Raw genomic sequence first — 15,239 nt, 5'->3', positions numbered from 1 at the left:
GTCTGTGCAGCGGAAGGGGAGAGTAAAGGAAAATATGTCGATGGGCAGGGAAGCTTATCTATGGAAAGGACGTCGCTTCGAGGGGAATCAAGCGAGTCAGCGGCAGGGCAAGGCATTCCCCTTGGACCTTCCGCTCAGATCGTACAACAGAGCCAACTTCGGAACAGTGCAGAGGTGGTAAATATGACACAAATCGGAGTTAACGACCTTACCAAGGAGAGACCAAGTGCAGACCTGAGGGGGAAAACTAGGGGGGGGAGCACCCTAAGAAGTAACACCCCCCAGTATACTGAACATACGTCACGAACACCCCACGTGAATAATACAATTATTGTGGAGGAGAAACCCCATTGTGTGCTTAAGAGGGTCAAGTCGAACGACGGGAGATACAAGTTGTCTGATTTCGGAGGGTCCAGTGTGATGAGTGGAGACAGACAAACCGGGTCTGCATCCTGTGCGGGAGCTGCCACGGGAGGGGATTACGAGAGACCCCTTACAAAGTCCAAAACGAACGTGAAGTATTTGATAAAGAAGTACGAAAGTCAGAGGGACATTGTGGGTGCATCTCACAGCGTGAAATCTGCGTCGATTTCTTCAAGGGGCAAAAATGCGGATTCCTTGGCCATCGGCAGCAACGGCAGCAGCGGAAGAAACGGTAGCAACGGTAGCAACGGCAGAAACGCTAGCAACGGCAGCAACGGCGGTAGCACCTTCAACAGTGGGGCAAACAACAGTGGAGCAAACCATCACCACAGAAGCAGAGCGAACCGAGTGGATAACTCACTCAGTAATACCAAGCTACCGTCTTTTCAAGTCGATAAAAAAAAAAAATTCCTCTACGAACGTAGCATGAGTTCATCATTTGATGTGAGGAAAGGAGGAGACACACAAAACGCCGCTAACACCATGAAGCAAAATACCATCATAAGACGTTCTGACGTTGGCAAAAATTTCTTGAATACGTCCCTCCTCAATAAGGGAGAAAAAAGTGCTTTTCCTCACGCAAGTCACAGCAGCAGTGTGAGCAGCAGAAACGAGGCCACTGCCAGTTTCAGTGCCAATTCGAAGAGCCACGTCGCGCCGCCGAGTCATTCCACGAAGAGAAAAAATAACGTTGGTATTTCAATTCCATTAAAAAAAAGTATATTAAGAATGCTCCTTTTGTTTGTTCTCCGAGCGCCTCGCGCAGGGGGTGTGTGCCTGGGCACGTCTGTCCGCACAGTGGTGCCTTTGCGAATTTGTGTGCTTGCGCAAGTAGGCTTGTTTTATATTCGTGTTTTTTTTCTCCCCCTCCCTGCAGAAAACCTGAACAAGTAACCCCCATCTGGTGGCTCACCCTATGGCGCACCCATCGGCTGCAGCGAAGAAGTGCTTCACCAAGGAAGACCAATTTTTAAAATTCTACGTGAAAAAAAAAAAACCAGTTTGTTTTCTCATGCACGATATGTGTAACAAAAAAAAAAAAAGGGCAACCTGCTGCCTGCCAAAATGGTTCGCTGTCAAACGAACAAATGCGCATTGTTCTGTCCATTTGGGTATCATTTTATTTTTATTTTATTTTTTACTTTTTATTTTTTTATTTTTTCCCATTTGCTTCTCGACTTGTCTTTTTAAAAAGTTAAACTCCTAATCGTTTTCGAATTCATTTCTTTTTTTTGTTCACTTAAAAAAAGTTAAAAATTGTTTTGCGCACGGATGGACGACGTACGAACGGATGGGTGGACATACGCACAGGTGGACGACGTATGCACAGAGGGAAGAGGGGGCCTGCCGGTCGGGCGGCTCAAACGCGTATTCAAATTGTCGCAAACGGGGAGATGCCCCGCGCCTTTTAAAATGCGGAAAATTGACAGATTGGGGGAAAATTAAATAAATGGGCTGGAAAAAAGCTGGAGGGGTGGTTTTACCCCCCGGAAAGCAGTAAGTAGGGACGGCGGACGCAGTGTGGAGTGGGCCTCGAAATGGGCACTTCAACTTGGGATAGCCCAAGAGATCGGGGCATCTGCCTGCGCGGGAATATCGCTTCCTCCACATGGGTCTATATGTGTGCATATGTGTGTAATTTATTTATTTCCACTTGGGCACTTTCTCACCTGTGCCTTCTCGCACTTCCCCGGTTAGCCCCTCACCTCCGGGGTGTCAGAATTTGTAGAAGTAGGCATCAAATGGGAGGGGCTGCTCGCTGGCAAGCACATCCGAGAGCCAGGAGTCGTTCAGCAGGGGGGTGTTCAAACTGAAGGAGGGGAAAGTTACCTTCGATTTAAAAAGCTTTATACACAGATAATTGTTCCTCTGATTTATTTGTATGTTTTCTGTGTTGTGGAAGTTGAAGTACGTCAGGTGTCCATTTTCAATCAAAAAAATAATGTTAAGAAATATATTTCTGTTAATATTTTTGAGATCTTTTAATTCCAAATCGTGCATGTGAAGCACTTCTTTGATGTCCGTTTCTACAACTTGGACGTCGAACTCTTCGCTGCAGAGGCGCACGTTTATGCCCTGGTCATCCCGCAGGGTGGAGATGGTCTCCTCCGAGTATTTACTATCGATGCTGTCTTGGATAATGTACAGGTAGTAGCCCCACAGGGGGTGGCTCTTCCACTACAGACGGGGGGGGAAGTGCACGCAGGTGAACACGTGCGCTTCAACGCGTACACGCGAGGACACGTGAAGGTGTAGGTGAAGGTGAAGACAAACGTAGCATATAGCCATGGCGCGCGCTTTCCCCACCTGCACGTTGTAGGGCAGGCGGTAGGACTCGCCGACCCTGGAGAGCGCGTGGCTCCGCTGCCTTCCGTTCAGAAAAATGGACCCGTACACGTGCACCTCGTAGACCCAGTAAAAGGTAAAAACTTGGGCCTCCAATTGGAACCTGCGCGAGGGGTACTTGCAACGCAAAGTGCTTTGCAAGCTGTAGAGAGTGTGGATGTCTTCTTGTAAGGTGGACCCATATATATCGTTACTTAAGACAATGCCAAAAATAAAAATTTTTGAAAAGTCCCCTTTACGCACTTCTATCTCGCTTAGGGTTATGGCGTCGGTAATGTTGTTTCTGTATTTGAAGGCGTACTTGTTTTTTTGATTTGCACTCTCCATTTCTTTGGCCTTCAGGACATGCAAGGTTATTTCTCGGACCTTCTTTTCCTCCTCCGTGGGGGCGTTGTGGTTGGCATTGATTAAGACAAATATGCACGTGATGAGATCGTTGGGTTCGATTTTTCTTGCCGTGCGCTCGTTCACGATGATGTTTTTTTCGTTGGTCTGCGCGGTGTACAGGCGGTCCTCCTCGACGACGTGCTCGTGCTTGTTGAGGGGGCCCTCTGGGGGGGGGGACGCTACGGAGTTGGAAGCGGCGACGTTCGCTACGACGGGATTGGCAGCGGAGGCGTTCGCTACGACGGAATTGGCAGCGGCGACGTTCGCTACGACGGAATTGGCAGCGGCGACGTTCGCTACGACGGGATTAGCAGCGGCGACGTTCGCTACGACGGGATTAGCAGCGGCGACGTTCGCTACGACGGAGTTGACCGGGGGTGCTTCCCCAACTGCTGGTTCCCCTGCAGGTGACTCCCCTCCCACAGCTGCTCCCTCCACCACAGCTGCCTCCTCCTCCCTGGTGTTGAGAATACTATTCAGGGAGCTCCTGAAAAAGTTCTTACACATCTTATCCACGGTGTGCTGTCTTCCCTGCGCACGCTGCTCCTTCATTTCGCGATCGCGCTTCCTCCTTTTGATGTGCCCCACGAGCATGTTCAAGTAGGACGGCTTGAACAGGGGGATGTGAATGAAGGGTTCGTATTTTTTCACGTAGTTATTTACATAGAAGGTAAAAACTAAGGAAATGTAGGTATCGAAAAAGGGTGCGCTGAAAAGCACATTTTGGAAGAGATTATTTTTTTCGTAGGAATCCCAAATGATGAGAAGTCTCCTCTCTCGAATTAAATTTTTTGTGTAATTGTCATTCAGGTCCGCCAGCTCATTCACCACTTTATGCATTTCCTTGTCATCAATTATAGTGTAAACTTTTTTCACGTGAGCGGGTCCCCTGCTCAAGCTCAGCGTATTCGTCGAGTCATACAAGAAATAGTGGCACGCATTGTATGGGTTACTCACACCGCTGCTATTGTGTGAAGGATCCTCCCTGTTAGTGGCTTCACCCCCTTGAGTAGTACTACCCCTTCCCTCATGGTCATTGTTCCCCTCGTAGACAACAAGGGCACCCCTATTGTCATACGTGGCCTTGTTATAAGTCAGCTGTAGAAGGTCATTATTCTCAAAGCAGAAGGTAGACTGCTCAGAGTTACTATACACCTTCCCCTTAACTATCAAAAATTTATGTATTGGAATCATATTCTGTAGGAATTTATGTACATGAGAAAAATTAGACTTGATATTATTTTCAAATTTTTTGAAATTTTCATAAAATTTATTTTCCGTTATGTTTAAAAAGTGCAAACATTTATTCTTCCTTTCGTCATATTCTACAGAGAGATAAAAATTTTTGATAAGTTCATGGAGACTCATCAAGTGGAGAGCTTTCAATAGGAGGAAGAAATTGTGCGGGAGCATATTCCCTTGTATGATCAAGCTTTTGTAATCGAAATTTCGATTAATATCTTTATGTACATTGTCCTGAAAGCTGATTATATTTTTGTACATTTTGGCATAAAAAAATAAAAAATTTGTTATTATGTAATAAATTTTTATTTTTTCTTTTCTTTTGGTTATGTGTCTGAGGACACAGCGGTAGAAATTTTTGACATCCTTCTCGCAAATTTGAACTGCATTCACGTCGTAGTTGTAATTATTCGGTAGGTTTATTTCCTTCATGAAGTCTCCCTTTATTTCGTTGTAGATGTATTCATCGGATGCTACTCTCTTGTTCAGCATGTGGAAAATTTTGGCGTTCTTGGTGATCGCGTGTTGATCGGGGTTCTTCCTTTGGCTTCTGCTTGGCTTTGCGCCCTGGTTATTGCTACTACTGTGATTGTTACTGTTGCTGTTATTGTTACCGTTACTGTTACTGTTATTATTACTACTGCCATCATTATTGTATTCCCTTTCGTCTCCGTGTGCCCCCTGACCCAACGCCCGGTCTTCGCTCCTTATGTTCAGGTAGTTGCAGATGTCTCCGTTTTCGTACAGCACCAACTCCAGCTGCTGTTCCTCTCCCGCGGTTGTTCCCTCCTCGATCTCCATTTTTTTCTTCTTCTTAACTTTCTTTTTCTTCGTGTCGTCTTCTTTCCTCTTTTTCTTTTTCTTCTTCTGATTGGCTCCTCCTCCTCCGCTGCTGCTGCGCCGTTTGCCCGTTCCATCGTTCTCTTTCTCCTGCGCTTCCCAATTCGCGTCTTCCTCCCCCTTCACCAGCGCCCCCATGTGTGCACATGCGCTACTCTCCTCATTGTCTGAACCATCCCTCATTTTTCTCTTCTTCGTCTTTTTCTTCTTCGCCGCTTGGTCCTCCTTAAGCAGTACTGCACCTCGGGGGGAGGAGGCCTCTCCACCGCCTTCTTCTGCATCGCCCCCACGTGGGAACTGCCCCTGCAGAGGACCCCCCTCCCGGTCGCTTTTCCCCACAGGCTCCGTTCCCCCAATGCAAGACACCCTTTCTGGCTTCTTTTTCTTATTAGCTAGGGAAATTTCCCCCTTGGTGAGAGGAACGAAAGAAGCATTTTTCAAATAATCATAATGCTCCTTCTTCTTCTTATAAAATTCATTTCTTTGCATTTCCTCATAAAATAAATCCATATATTTTATATCATTTTCTTTCAAAAAATTGAGAAAACCATCTGAGAATTTTGTTAATTTTACATGCTTTGGAGTGAAGAGTCCACAAAAGTCACTCGTCATGATAAGAGCTTGATGCTTCTGAACTTTGGTGTCGTGGAGTTGTACAATACAATCACTTAAGCTTTTGAAAAGCTCATACTCACTGTTGTCTTTTATGTCTTTTTTGTGTAAATTTTTGGAGGTTTTGTCCAATATTTGTCCATCCTTATCGTTGAAGCTCATGAAGTAGTACATGCTCTCTTTGAAGAGACACACGATTTTTCTGTTTAGTGTATCTTCATCCTTGCCAAGGTTTTTCCCTTCGTGCTTTTCTACCTCGAGTAGGTACCTCTCCTGGTCGTTTTCCTGCGTGTACGTGGGTTAATGGTCAAAGTGACGCTTAATCGTTTTTTTTTCGCGGTGTAGCCGGATGGAGGGGGAGAGTGAGAAGAATCTCCCTGCTCGATCTACCAAGTAGGGTTTACAGGCTGGGGGTCTCCCCCCCGGCCGCACCACGCAAGCGGTCCGCATGTGGCTTCTTAACCGTCCGCACGTGGCTCTTAACGGTCCGCATGTGGTTCTCAACCGTCCGCACGTGGCTTCTTAACCGTCCGCACGTGGCTTCTTAACCGTCCGCACACTGATCACTCCTTAACGGCCCCCACACTGATCACTCCTTAACGACCCACACACTGATCACTCCTTAACGACCCACACACTGATCACTCCTTAACGGCCCCCACACTGATCACTCCTTAACGACCCCCTCACTGATCACTCCTTAGCGGCCCCCTCACTGATCACTCCTTAGCGGCCCCCTCGCTGATCACTCCTTAAATGCAGTTATCACCTCGCCGTAGCCTCCGTTCAAAGGACTCACGTTGTTCAGTTTGTACCCCTTCGCCTGGAGAGCGTTACTGAAGTAATCGAAGTCGCCATTTTGCGCTGAGAGGCGGGGGGAGAGAAGCAGGTTTTATCAGGTGTAGCGAAGCAGCAGGCGATTACGTGTAAACGTTGGGGTTATCCCTGGGTAAGGACCATACAACGCACATAATAGGGGAGAGGTACGCGCCCATCAGGGAGAAGCACAACGTCCACTCGTAACTACCGAAGTGTGTGCTCTCCGGGTACACAAACGAGTGGGGGTTCCTCAAGCTATATTTAAAAAACTTGTTCCATTGGCTATTCGAGTCATACTGTATTTTTATTTTCTCTATCAACAAAGTGTGCGTGATGTCGTCGTAATCCACCATAGTTGGGGCGCAGTCGTTACCATAGGGAGGAGGGGAGCGTGAAGCGTGAAGCGGAAAGGGGGAAGAAGGAGTGAAGACGAAAGAGGGAAGAGGGAAGAAGGAAGAAGAAAGACGGAAGACGGAAGAGGGAAGACGGAAGAGAGAAGACGGAAGAGGGAAGACGGAAGAGAGAAGACGGAAGAGAGATGACGAAAGACGGAAGGGGGAAGGCGCCCAAGTTCACGAGGTAAACTTGCGCTTATGTATTCCTCCAGACAAAACACAGATCGATCATCTTCGCCACTTTGAAAATTGTGCCAAATGGGTGGGGAGAAAAAAACTACCTCGATAGGCAATTTTTTCTTCTTTTTTATTCTCTACACTTTTCGAGAGCAGTTTGACAGACGGGGGGAGAGTCCAGCGGTGCGCGGAGAGTTCGGCGGTACGCGGAGAGTAAGTGTCGAGTGGGTCTCTACTCGGACGCGAATGAGTGCATACGTAAGCAAATACACACATATGGGCTCATATGGGCTCATATGGACTCATGTGTACGCTCGTATGCATGCCTACTGGCGCACATGTACACGCCCCATGCATGTGCCAGCAAAATATCAGAAAAAAAAAGCTAAACGCGTGACCAGCTGACAAGGCTTTAAGTGGATGGGCTAGTAAAGAATACTTTGAAAAATCATCAGGAGAAAAAAAAAAATCTCTGCACAATTTTTACCTGACTATTACGCAATTACACTCTCGAATCGTAGCACAAGGTAGCGAAAAAATGTGTTTATGCGTAACACACTGAGAAATGAGTTTCCCATTTGTGCACGAAGGTGTGTTTTAATTTTTTTCCCCAAGTTCTACTCCTCGGTGGTTTGCGTTATTTGCCCAGTTCCTTCGATTCCGCGTTTCTACAGGTTTTTTTTTGCCAGCTCGTTTGCATTTTGCCGCTTTGCCGCTTTGCCGCTTTGCTGCTTTGCTGTTTTGCTGCTTTGCTGTTTTGCCGCTTTGCTGCTTTACTGTTTTACCGCTTTTTTTTTTTTTTTTTTCCTCCTTGTCTCATCAGTACTGTACTCGCAGCCAAACGATCATCCTCGTTTTTCTCCGCCTTTTCTCGGCGTTTTCTCCGCATGTTATTTTATTTTTTTTTTTAATTATCCGCATCGCGATTTAACACCCCAATTATGAAAAGGTATCCTTTTGAAAAAGGAAAAAATGAGGACCAAGTGAACAATCCAAAAGTTCACCCTGCTGAGAGGTGTAAATGAACGAAGTGGGAGGAGGTGTGCCTTAAAATATCGGCTGAGAAAAAACTGTGCAGAGCACACACGAAGGCGATATGGACTTTGTCCAGAGTTGTCTTCATAGATTGCGCAGAAAGAGTGGGACATCACAATTGGGGAGAGCAAAAATAAAAGCGGCCTCTTTGTAGTGTAGCAGCAGCTTCCCAAGTCCACGTCAGCAGAACGAATGGTACCCACTGCCAAATGTGAGGGAGGGGGGGGAGAAATTAAGGCAATTGTTGCCCCATTCGATGACGCAAAAGGGTTGCCTCAGAAGGGGCATACAGTGCGCTGCATTTTGACAACATTATCATACGTACGGAAAAAAAAGAGGTACGTAAAGGAATTTTCCCCAATTTTTTGTTCTCCTCGTGGCATTGACCATTCCGCCCCCCACGTGAGCTGGAGCATTACTGGATGTATATCCCATTTAAAGGTGTTAAAGGGAGAAACGTGCCAGAAGGAGAAGCTCCTGTATATGTAGGAACAACTCCCCATTTTGAGACAACCCTTTCTTGGGGTTTTCCCGCTGTTTGTCTTCCTCACATATTTAATCCGTTTCCATTTGGTGATTTTTTTCTTTTTCTTTTTTTTCCCCACAGAAGATAAACTTCTGCGTGATTTGTCCCACCACAGTTGTTCATTTATTTAAAAAAAACGCACTGTTGGAAAAGCGCTGGAGTTACCTCCTCTGTAAAAAAGGGGAAATAATTCCTTTTATGAGAATTTAAGGAATTGCAAACGAAGTGTCATTTTGCTGCACAAGCTACACTTGAAATGTGTTTTTTTTTTTTTTTTTTTTTCAAATTTGTCGAAATTTTGTAGCAAATGTTTGTCTTCTGTTTTGTGGCAGTTGTAGACAATATAAAACTTTTTAAATATGCCCACTTGAGGGGAAAATTGTACGTTTGTAAGACTTAAGAAGAAAAAGGTTAACCTTTGCTTGTTACACGCATCCGTTGATTATAAGCCTTACCAGCTTTTCATTTATTTGAGGAGGAACGTTCCTTTTTCGTATTTACCGCTTTATTCTGCTTTGCTTTGCTTTGCTTTGCTTTGCTTTGCTTTGCTTTGCTTTGCTTTGATTTGCTTTATTTTGCTTTTTTTTTTTTTGTGTTTGTGTGCGGTGTGGAGTACAACTCTTCCTTCCCAGGCGAAGCGGCACAATACAATAGCTACCCGTTTGCTCGCATAGCACCACGTAAAGGAACAACGTCCCTTTCTGTGAAACGCGAGTGGTATCTGGTTGCTCAAGGGACATCTTCCTCGAGTGGTTCGTTCAGTTGTCATGCCAAGAAGGGCGTTTTTGTTTTTTCGCCATCTTTGCTCTCTTTATGGCTTACCCTTTTTTTTCCTACCCCCCCCCTACGTGTGTCATTATACAAACTTTAAGTGATACTGGGAAGTGGGGAGAAGAGCGAGCTGGTCTCTGCCAAAGCGATCACATAAAATAGCAACTAATCAGCAGCTAATCGACAGCCAATCAGCGGCTAATCAGAGGTTGCTGCTACCCCCACAAGGGTGCTCCCCTTCCTGTTTTCCCCCCTGCTACGATGGAGTGCACACCAAATGAAGAAAAGGGGACAGATTACTTCGACATCATAACGAATCTATTCAATTACTTCACATTGGGTACTTTTACGTCATCTGTTCATTTGGAGAGCGAGCTCGTCCCAGGGTACTGTCCTGAAATTAGACGCCAAGGGGATTTATCGAGCCTTCCTTACCCCCCACTACCTATCTCATATCTTCTTTTTTTCTTCTTTTTCGTTCAATCAAAGGCATCGATGATAAGGTAACCCCCAAGCAGAACTCGCCTGACGTGCAAAAAGATGGCAGAGGATCGACCCCTCACCAACGAAACAGCATACAACAAGTAGTTTACAATTTGAAGTTGAAGAGGGCATCCGACTTGAAGATTTCTACTCGGTTTGGCTTGGACGCTCCGCCGGTGCACGACAGAAAGGGTACGTTCATGTGTGAAATCGCATTGTGTCCGTTCATGTGTGAAATCGCATTGTGTCCGTTTTTGTTCCCCCTCTTGAACATTTGCATCTTTCGCTGGCGTTTACAACATTTCAGTTTATTGATTCATTTCTCCACCCATTTGTTATCCATTCCACACCGCAGGATTCGAGAAAGAACGACAACAAGAAGACAATGCCTCGACTAACGTGCACCCAGTGAAGTGCGAGGGGGGGGAAAACAGAAGAAGCAGTTCGGCGGAAAATTGCCTGAACGGGTCAGGTGAAAGAAGGAAAAAAAAAAAAAAAGGAAAAAAAAATAGGGATAAGCAGTACACTTCCAGTTTTGATTTTTCCGGGGGGGAGTTTTTTCAGCTGAAGGAACAGAGTGGGAGTGAAGGGGAGGAAGACTCCAAGGTGGAGAAACGTAAAGAGGAGCGGAAGAAAAAGCGGGAAAAGGGCAAGGAAAAGACGAAGAAGAAGAAAAGCAAGAGGTGGGAGGAGGAAGAGGAAAAGACGAAGAAGACCGCCGAAGCCGCCTACACCGCCAACGCCGCCAACGCTGCCAACGCCGCGGACGACTCTGAATTGGAGCGGGGGATGGAGGGGACAAAACGAAACGGAGGGTGTGACAAAAGGGACGAAGGTGATGAACCCCACAGGGAAGAGGAAACAGTTAACATCGGAGAAAACGCAAAGGGAGGGGTGTGCGTGCAGGAAGAAACGGAGAAAATGGAGAAAACGGAGAAAGCGGAGAAAACGAAGAAAATGAAGAAGAAAAAGACGAGACGGGAAGAGATGAAGGTAAACGAAACGAGCTGCTCTGAAAATGGCTCGGCCCAAATGAAACCCGAGAGGCGTACGAGCGAACCGAGGAATCCATCAAACACAAGAAAAGGAAAACATAACCATGTTCGCAAGGGGAACAACAGCACACTAAGTAGCAGCTTCGTTCAACCGCCTCGGAGCAGCAACTCGGATGAGCCAAACTTCCTACACGTCGTTGACGAGGCCGAGTCACAAAGAAAAGATTTCGTAAAGGCGCAGGATGAGCTAGCCATAAATTACATTTCGGACAGCAAGAAGAGTTATATAAGCATACGGAGCAGTAATAGGGATAAGGATGATGTGATACAATTACCCAAGTTGAATTTATCATCGCGGGGGGGTCGGTCTTCATCGGGGGAGGAGGAGAATGAGACGACGGACGGAGAGGACATGCTCACTCCATTAGAGCAGCTGCATCAGTGAAAGCTAATAATTTGAGGAAATTTCCCCCTCTGTTGTCGTGTGTGCAGGAAAGAAGGCCATCGGTGGACATATACGCTCACACACGGTCCTACAATTTCATGCGCAGGGAAGAAGCCAAAAGGTGCTTTCACAAAAGTACAGAATGTGCATTGCAAACATGAAGGTGCCACAAACAAATGTCGTTTTATTTTAAAATTTAAGTGTTTTTTTTTTTTTTTTTTTTTTTTTTTTCCGTATAAAAATTAAGAAGCATAACTTTTTGTGCAATTATTTTATTTTTTTTTTTTGTGGAAAATGAGCTACACAGTGGGCACAACTTGATGAAATTTTCCTTCCTCCCCCCCCTAAAAAAAAAAAAAAAAAAAAAAAAATGAAAAGGGGGGCCTTTCAACAAATGCTCCCGTGGCACATATAACGAGTGCACGTGGGGGTGAGTGACATAAATAAGGATTCCCCTTTTGGGAAGGTATGCACATATCAGGGGGCCAAAAAAAGAGAGAGAGGGGGTAGGGTACCGTAAAGAGAGGATGCTTCAACTTTCTTCCAAGTCGTTCCGATTGTGCGCGCAGTTGCCGATCTGATCTCTTTCTTTGTTCGTCACTCAAATTTTATGCATGAGCAAATTTATTTTTGTGCATTTGCTCGTCATGGAATGACAACACAGAAGGGTCAGTCAAGACAACTTTTCTCTTTCCTGTGTACCCCCACATGCTTGTGTGTTAACGTCCCACCGACTTAACCAACCTGCGCCAATTTGGGCCCCCATCCCACCCCGCTTCACATACTTAACTTATACCATGCTGTACTTTCCATCGAAATAAAATGCAAATACCTGAGTGTGTCCCCAATGAGCTACCGAATGGGGGAGATATTTTATTCGAGTTGGCAAAACGGAGAGATGAACGTGTGTACAAACTTTTGGAAGAAGACGGACGTCTACTAAACTGTCGTGATGGAAATGGTTAAGTGGAGAGTTAGTGAACCTTTGTAAATATGTGAAGTATGAGTGAGTCTCACTTCAACAAAGATGTTCGTTCTTCCCCCGTTGTTTTCATATCTACGTGTTTTTTTTTTTCCCCTTTCGAAACTTACAGGAAACAGCCTACTTCACTGGTCTGTCTTTCTAAATGACGCGTACCTGACGTGCTACTTGCTTCAGAAGGGTAAGGGGAAAAAGGGAGAAATGGGGGAGTTGCGAGGCGGAGATCGGTCAAGGGAGTGTCTGAGCCACAGGCTCAGCAGCGCGATGCCAACTTATCACTCATTGTTGCTTATTCCCCCGTATTGCTGCTCATTCCCCCGCATTGCCGCTCATCCCCCCGCATTGCCGCTCATCCCCCCTCTTTTGATGCCACTCCGAAGGGGCGGACGTGAACGCCAAGGCGCACAACGCGCAGACGCCGCTGTTCTGGGCAGTCTCCGGAGGAAACCTACACATGATCCACCTGCTGAGGAAACACGGAGGAGATATATTTCAAGCCGACGACAAGGGTTACAGTTGCTTAACCATAAGCACTCAGTATGGGCACGTCCTATGCTTCCTCTATTTAATCCATTTGGGGTCACCACTGACACATAGGGACCTGAACAGCTGCTCGATCGTTGACTGGGCAGCATACAACAACAATATATTTTTCCTTCGACTGCTGTCGAAAGTTGCTCCTAATTTATTTTCCATGAATTTGAAGAATCCTGCATCCACTTTGCACAAGGCCATCATTGGGAATGCCTACGACGCGGTGGTCTTCCTCGTGCTGCACGGTCACCAGAATGTACAAGACATCGCCACGGAGGAAAACGTAAGCAAAAGGGGAGGGACACACACGCGAGTGACCACTTCGGGTTTGTGCGGCATCCGCTTGTGAACCACGTATGGATGTGACCCCCACACGGAGGTGCCTCTAATTACAAAAAAAAAAAAAGACGCAACTGAGTAACAACGCTAGCCCCATTTGCACCCCCTCACGTTAAAGAAAACAGCTGCCCAGTTTGTCGAAGAGCATAAAGATAAGGTGGACAGAAGTATATACAAGTTTATCACTTGCAGGAAGGTGCAGCAGCTGTGCAGGAGGCGAGGCGGGAAAGAGGACCCGGCTTTGTATGAGCCCAGTGGGACGATCGGTCCCTACGCGATTTCAAGCAGGAAAAAGGTAATCGGGAGGCGTCACCCCGGTAGTTGCTTCACCGCAGTAGCCGCTTCACCCCGGTAGCCGCTTCACCCCAGTAGCCGCTTCACCCCGGTAGCCGCTTCACCTAAGTAGCTGCTTCACCCCGGTAGCCGCTTCACCCCGGTAGTCGCTTCACCCCGGTAGCCGCTTCACCCCGGTAGCCGCTTCACCCCGGTAGCCGCTTCACCCCAGTGGCCGCTTCACCCCCCCCGGTAGCTCTCCACCCTGCGCAAGATCCGCCATGTGTTCACCCAGGACAAGACCCTGCTGCTCTACCCCGCCACGATCATCTTGTCGCATCTGTACATGTCGTGTGTACACTTCTTTTACGTGAGGAGAAAACTGCAGAGGGAACGCGATCCGAATTTTTGAGACAGAGAAAGGGAGGACGAGAGGAGGAGCGAAAAAAGGATTGCACTGATTTGCATCAGATTTGCATCAGACTTGCATCGTATTAGCGCGACATATGAATGAGATTCTCGCGGAGGGTTGCCGAAAGGTGTATCCCGTTACTTGCCTGGGAACTGCTTACATTTTTTTTCTTTTTTTTTTTGCAGGCGAGAGGGGCGTTCCTTGGGGGGAATCTCTTTTGGGACGCCGCCCACCCAATGCTCTTCATTCTTTACTACATGGTCGTTTCGAGCGATCCTGGCTTTTTACAAAGTGAGGGAAGTACCCCATGTGATATGAAAGGGGATAAGAAGGATACATCACATCTCCTCGAAGTGGACACGAACAGGAGCACAAATTTGACTTTTCGTAAAATTATAAAAAATGTGAAGGAGGAAATAAAAGGGTATGAGGAAAAAAATAAATTAATTTCATTTTGCGAAATGGTAAAATGGAAAAATATCAAGGAGGTGAAAAATAGTTTGCAGATAAAGCTAGATATACAGGGATTCGAAGTAACCTCATTTGACGTAAATAAGTTGTGTCCTAGTTGCTTCCTCTTTAAGAACTTACGAACGAAGCATTGTCGTTTCTGTGGCAAGTGCGTAGATATATATGACCACCACTGCATATTTACGCTAAACTGCATGAGTGTAGATAACGCAAAAATTTTTTTAATATGGATCGTGTCAAATCTTTTATTTCATTTTTGGAAAATATACACACACATATGTATGTTTATGAGGCTGGATTTTTCATCGTCTCCATTCCTTTTCCGAGGAGTATCCCTATCAGTAGTCCTGATGAGCTTATTACACATATACTTCATGGGGGTCATTTTCCTAAGATCTGTGCTAAACATATTAGAGAATATAACATCTAATGAAAAATTCAAAATGTATTCCTCGAACACTTTTTTTTTATACGAGTTGAAGAAAGACAAGAATAATGAACCCGTTGTGATCCGCAGATTCAAAAATCCGTTTGACCAAGGGGCGCTTTTTAATTTGATTCACTTTTTTACAAAGTCTAAAAAGAATTTGTCATCCCCGGAGAGGCAATTCATTCGTGTAGACGAGAGCGTGGAGAGTGCACCCGTGAGGGCTTTCGTGGAGAAACTGAATAAGGAATTGCGTCGGGTTTATGCGAAGCGGTGATATGGTAGCTATATATAAAATCACTGCG

General features: G+C 46.0%; 3 protein-coding genes across 3 annotated transcripts; 2 read left to right on the top strand and 1 right to left on the bottom strand.

Moving 5' to 3' along the window:
* Window positions 1–2,139: 2,139 nt before the first annotated feature.
* PCYB_124050 (hypothetical protein) lies at window positions 2,140–7,022 on the bottom strand (the record flags this gene model as incomplete). The annotated part of the gene is made up of 4 exons (XM_004223738.1): window positions 2,140–2,601; window positions 2,731–6,135; window positions 6,620–6,714; window positions 6,878–7,022. 4 exons carry the CDS (start codon window positions 7,020–7,022, stop codon window positions 2,140–2,142), a joined length of 4,107 nt encoding a protein of 1,368 aa, XP_004223786.1.
* A 2,812-nt stretch (window positions 7,023–9,834) lies between these two features.
* PCYB_124040 (hypothetical protein) lies at window positions 9,835–11,496 on the top strand (the record flags this gene model as incomplete). The annotated part of the gene is made up of 3 exons (XM_004223737.1): window positions 9,835–9,913; window positions 10,063–10,248; window positions 10,412–11,496. The coding sequence occupies 3 exons, from the start codon at window positions 9,835–9,837 to the stop codon at window positions 11,494–11,496; spliced, it is 1,350 nt and encodes a 449-aa protein (XP_004223785.1).
* A 771-nt stretch (window positions 11,497–12,267) lies between these two features.
* PCYB_124030 (zinc finger protein) lies at window positions 12,268–15,211 on the top strand (the record flags this gene model as incomplete). The annotated part of the gene is made up of 5 exons (XM_004223736.1): window positions 12,268–12,457; window positions 12,591–12,659; window positions 12,859–13,295; window positions 13,470–13,646; window positions 14,222–15,211. The coding sequence occupies exons 1-5, from the start codon at window positions 12,319–12,321 to the stop codon at window positions 15,209–15,211; spliced, it is 1,812 nt and encodes a 603-aa protein (XP_004223784.1). The 5' UTR covers window positions 12,268–12,318.
* Between the last annotated feature and the right edge of the window lie 28 nt (window positions 15,212–15,239).

The sequence above is a fragment of the Plasmodium cynomolgi genome, chromosome 12, assembly GCF_000321355.1.
Source record: "Plasmodium cynomolgi strain B DNA, chromosome 12, whole genome shotgun sequence".
NCBI classification, from domain to species: domain Eukaryota; phylum Apicomplexa; class Aconoidasida; order Haemosporida; family Plasmodiidae; genus Plasmodium; species Plasmodium cynomolgi.
This window is presented reverse-complemented; position numbering and strand designations above follow the sequence as displayed.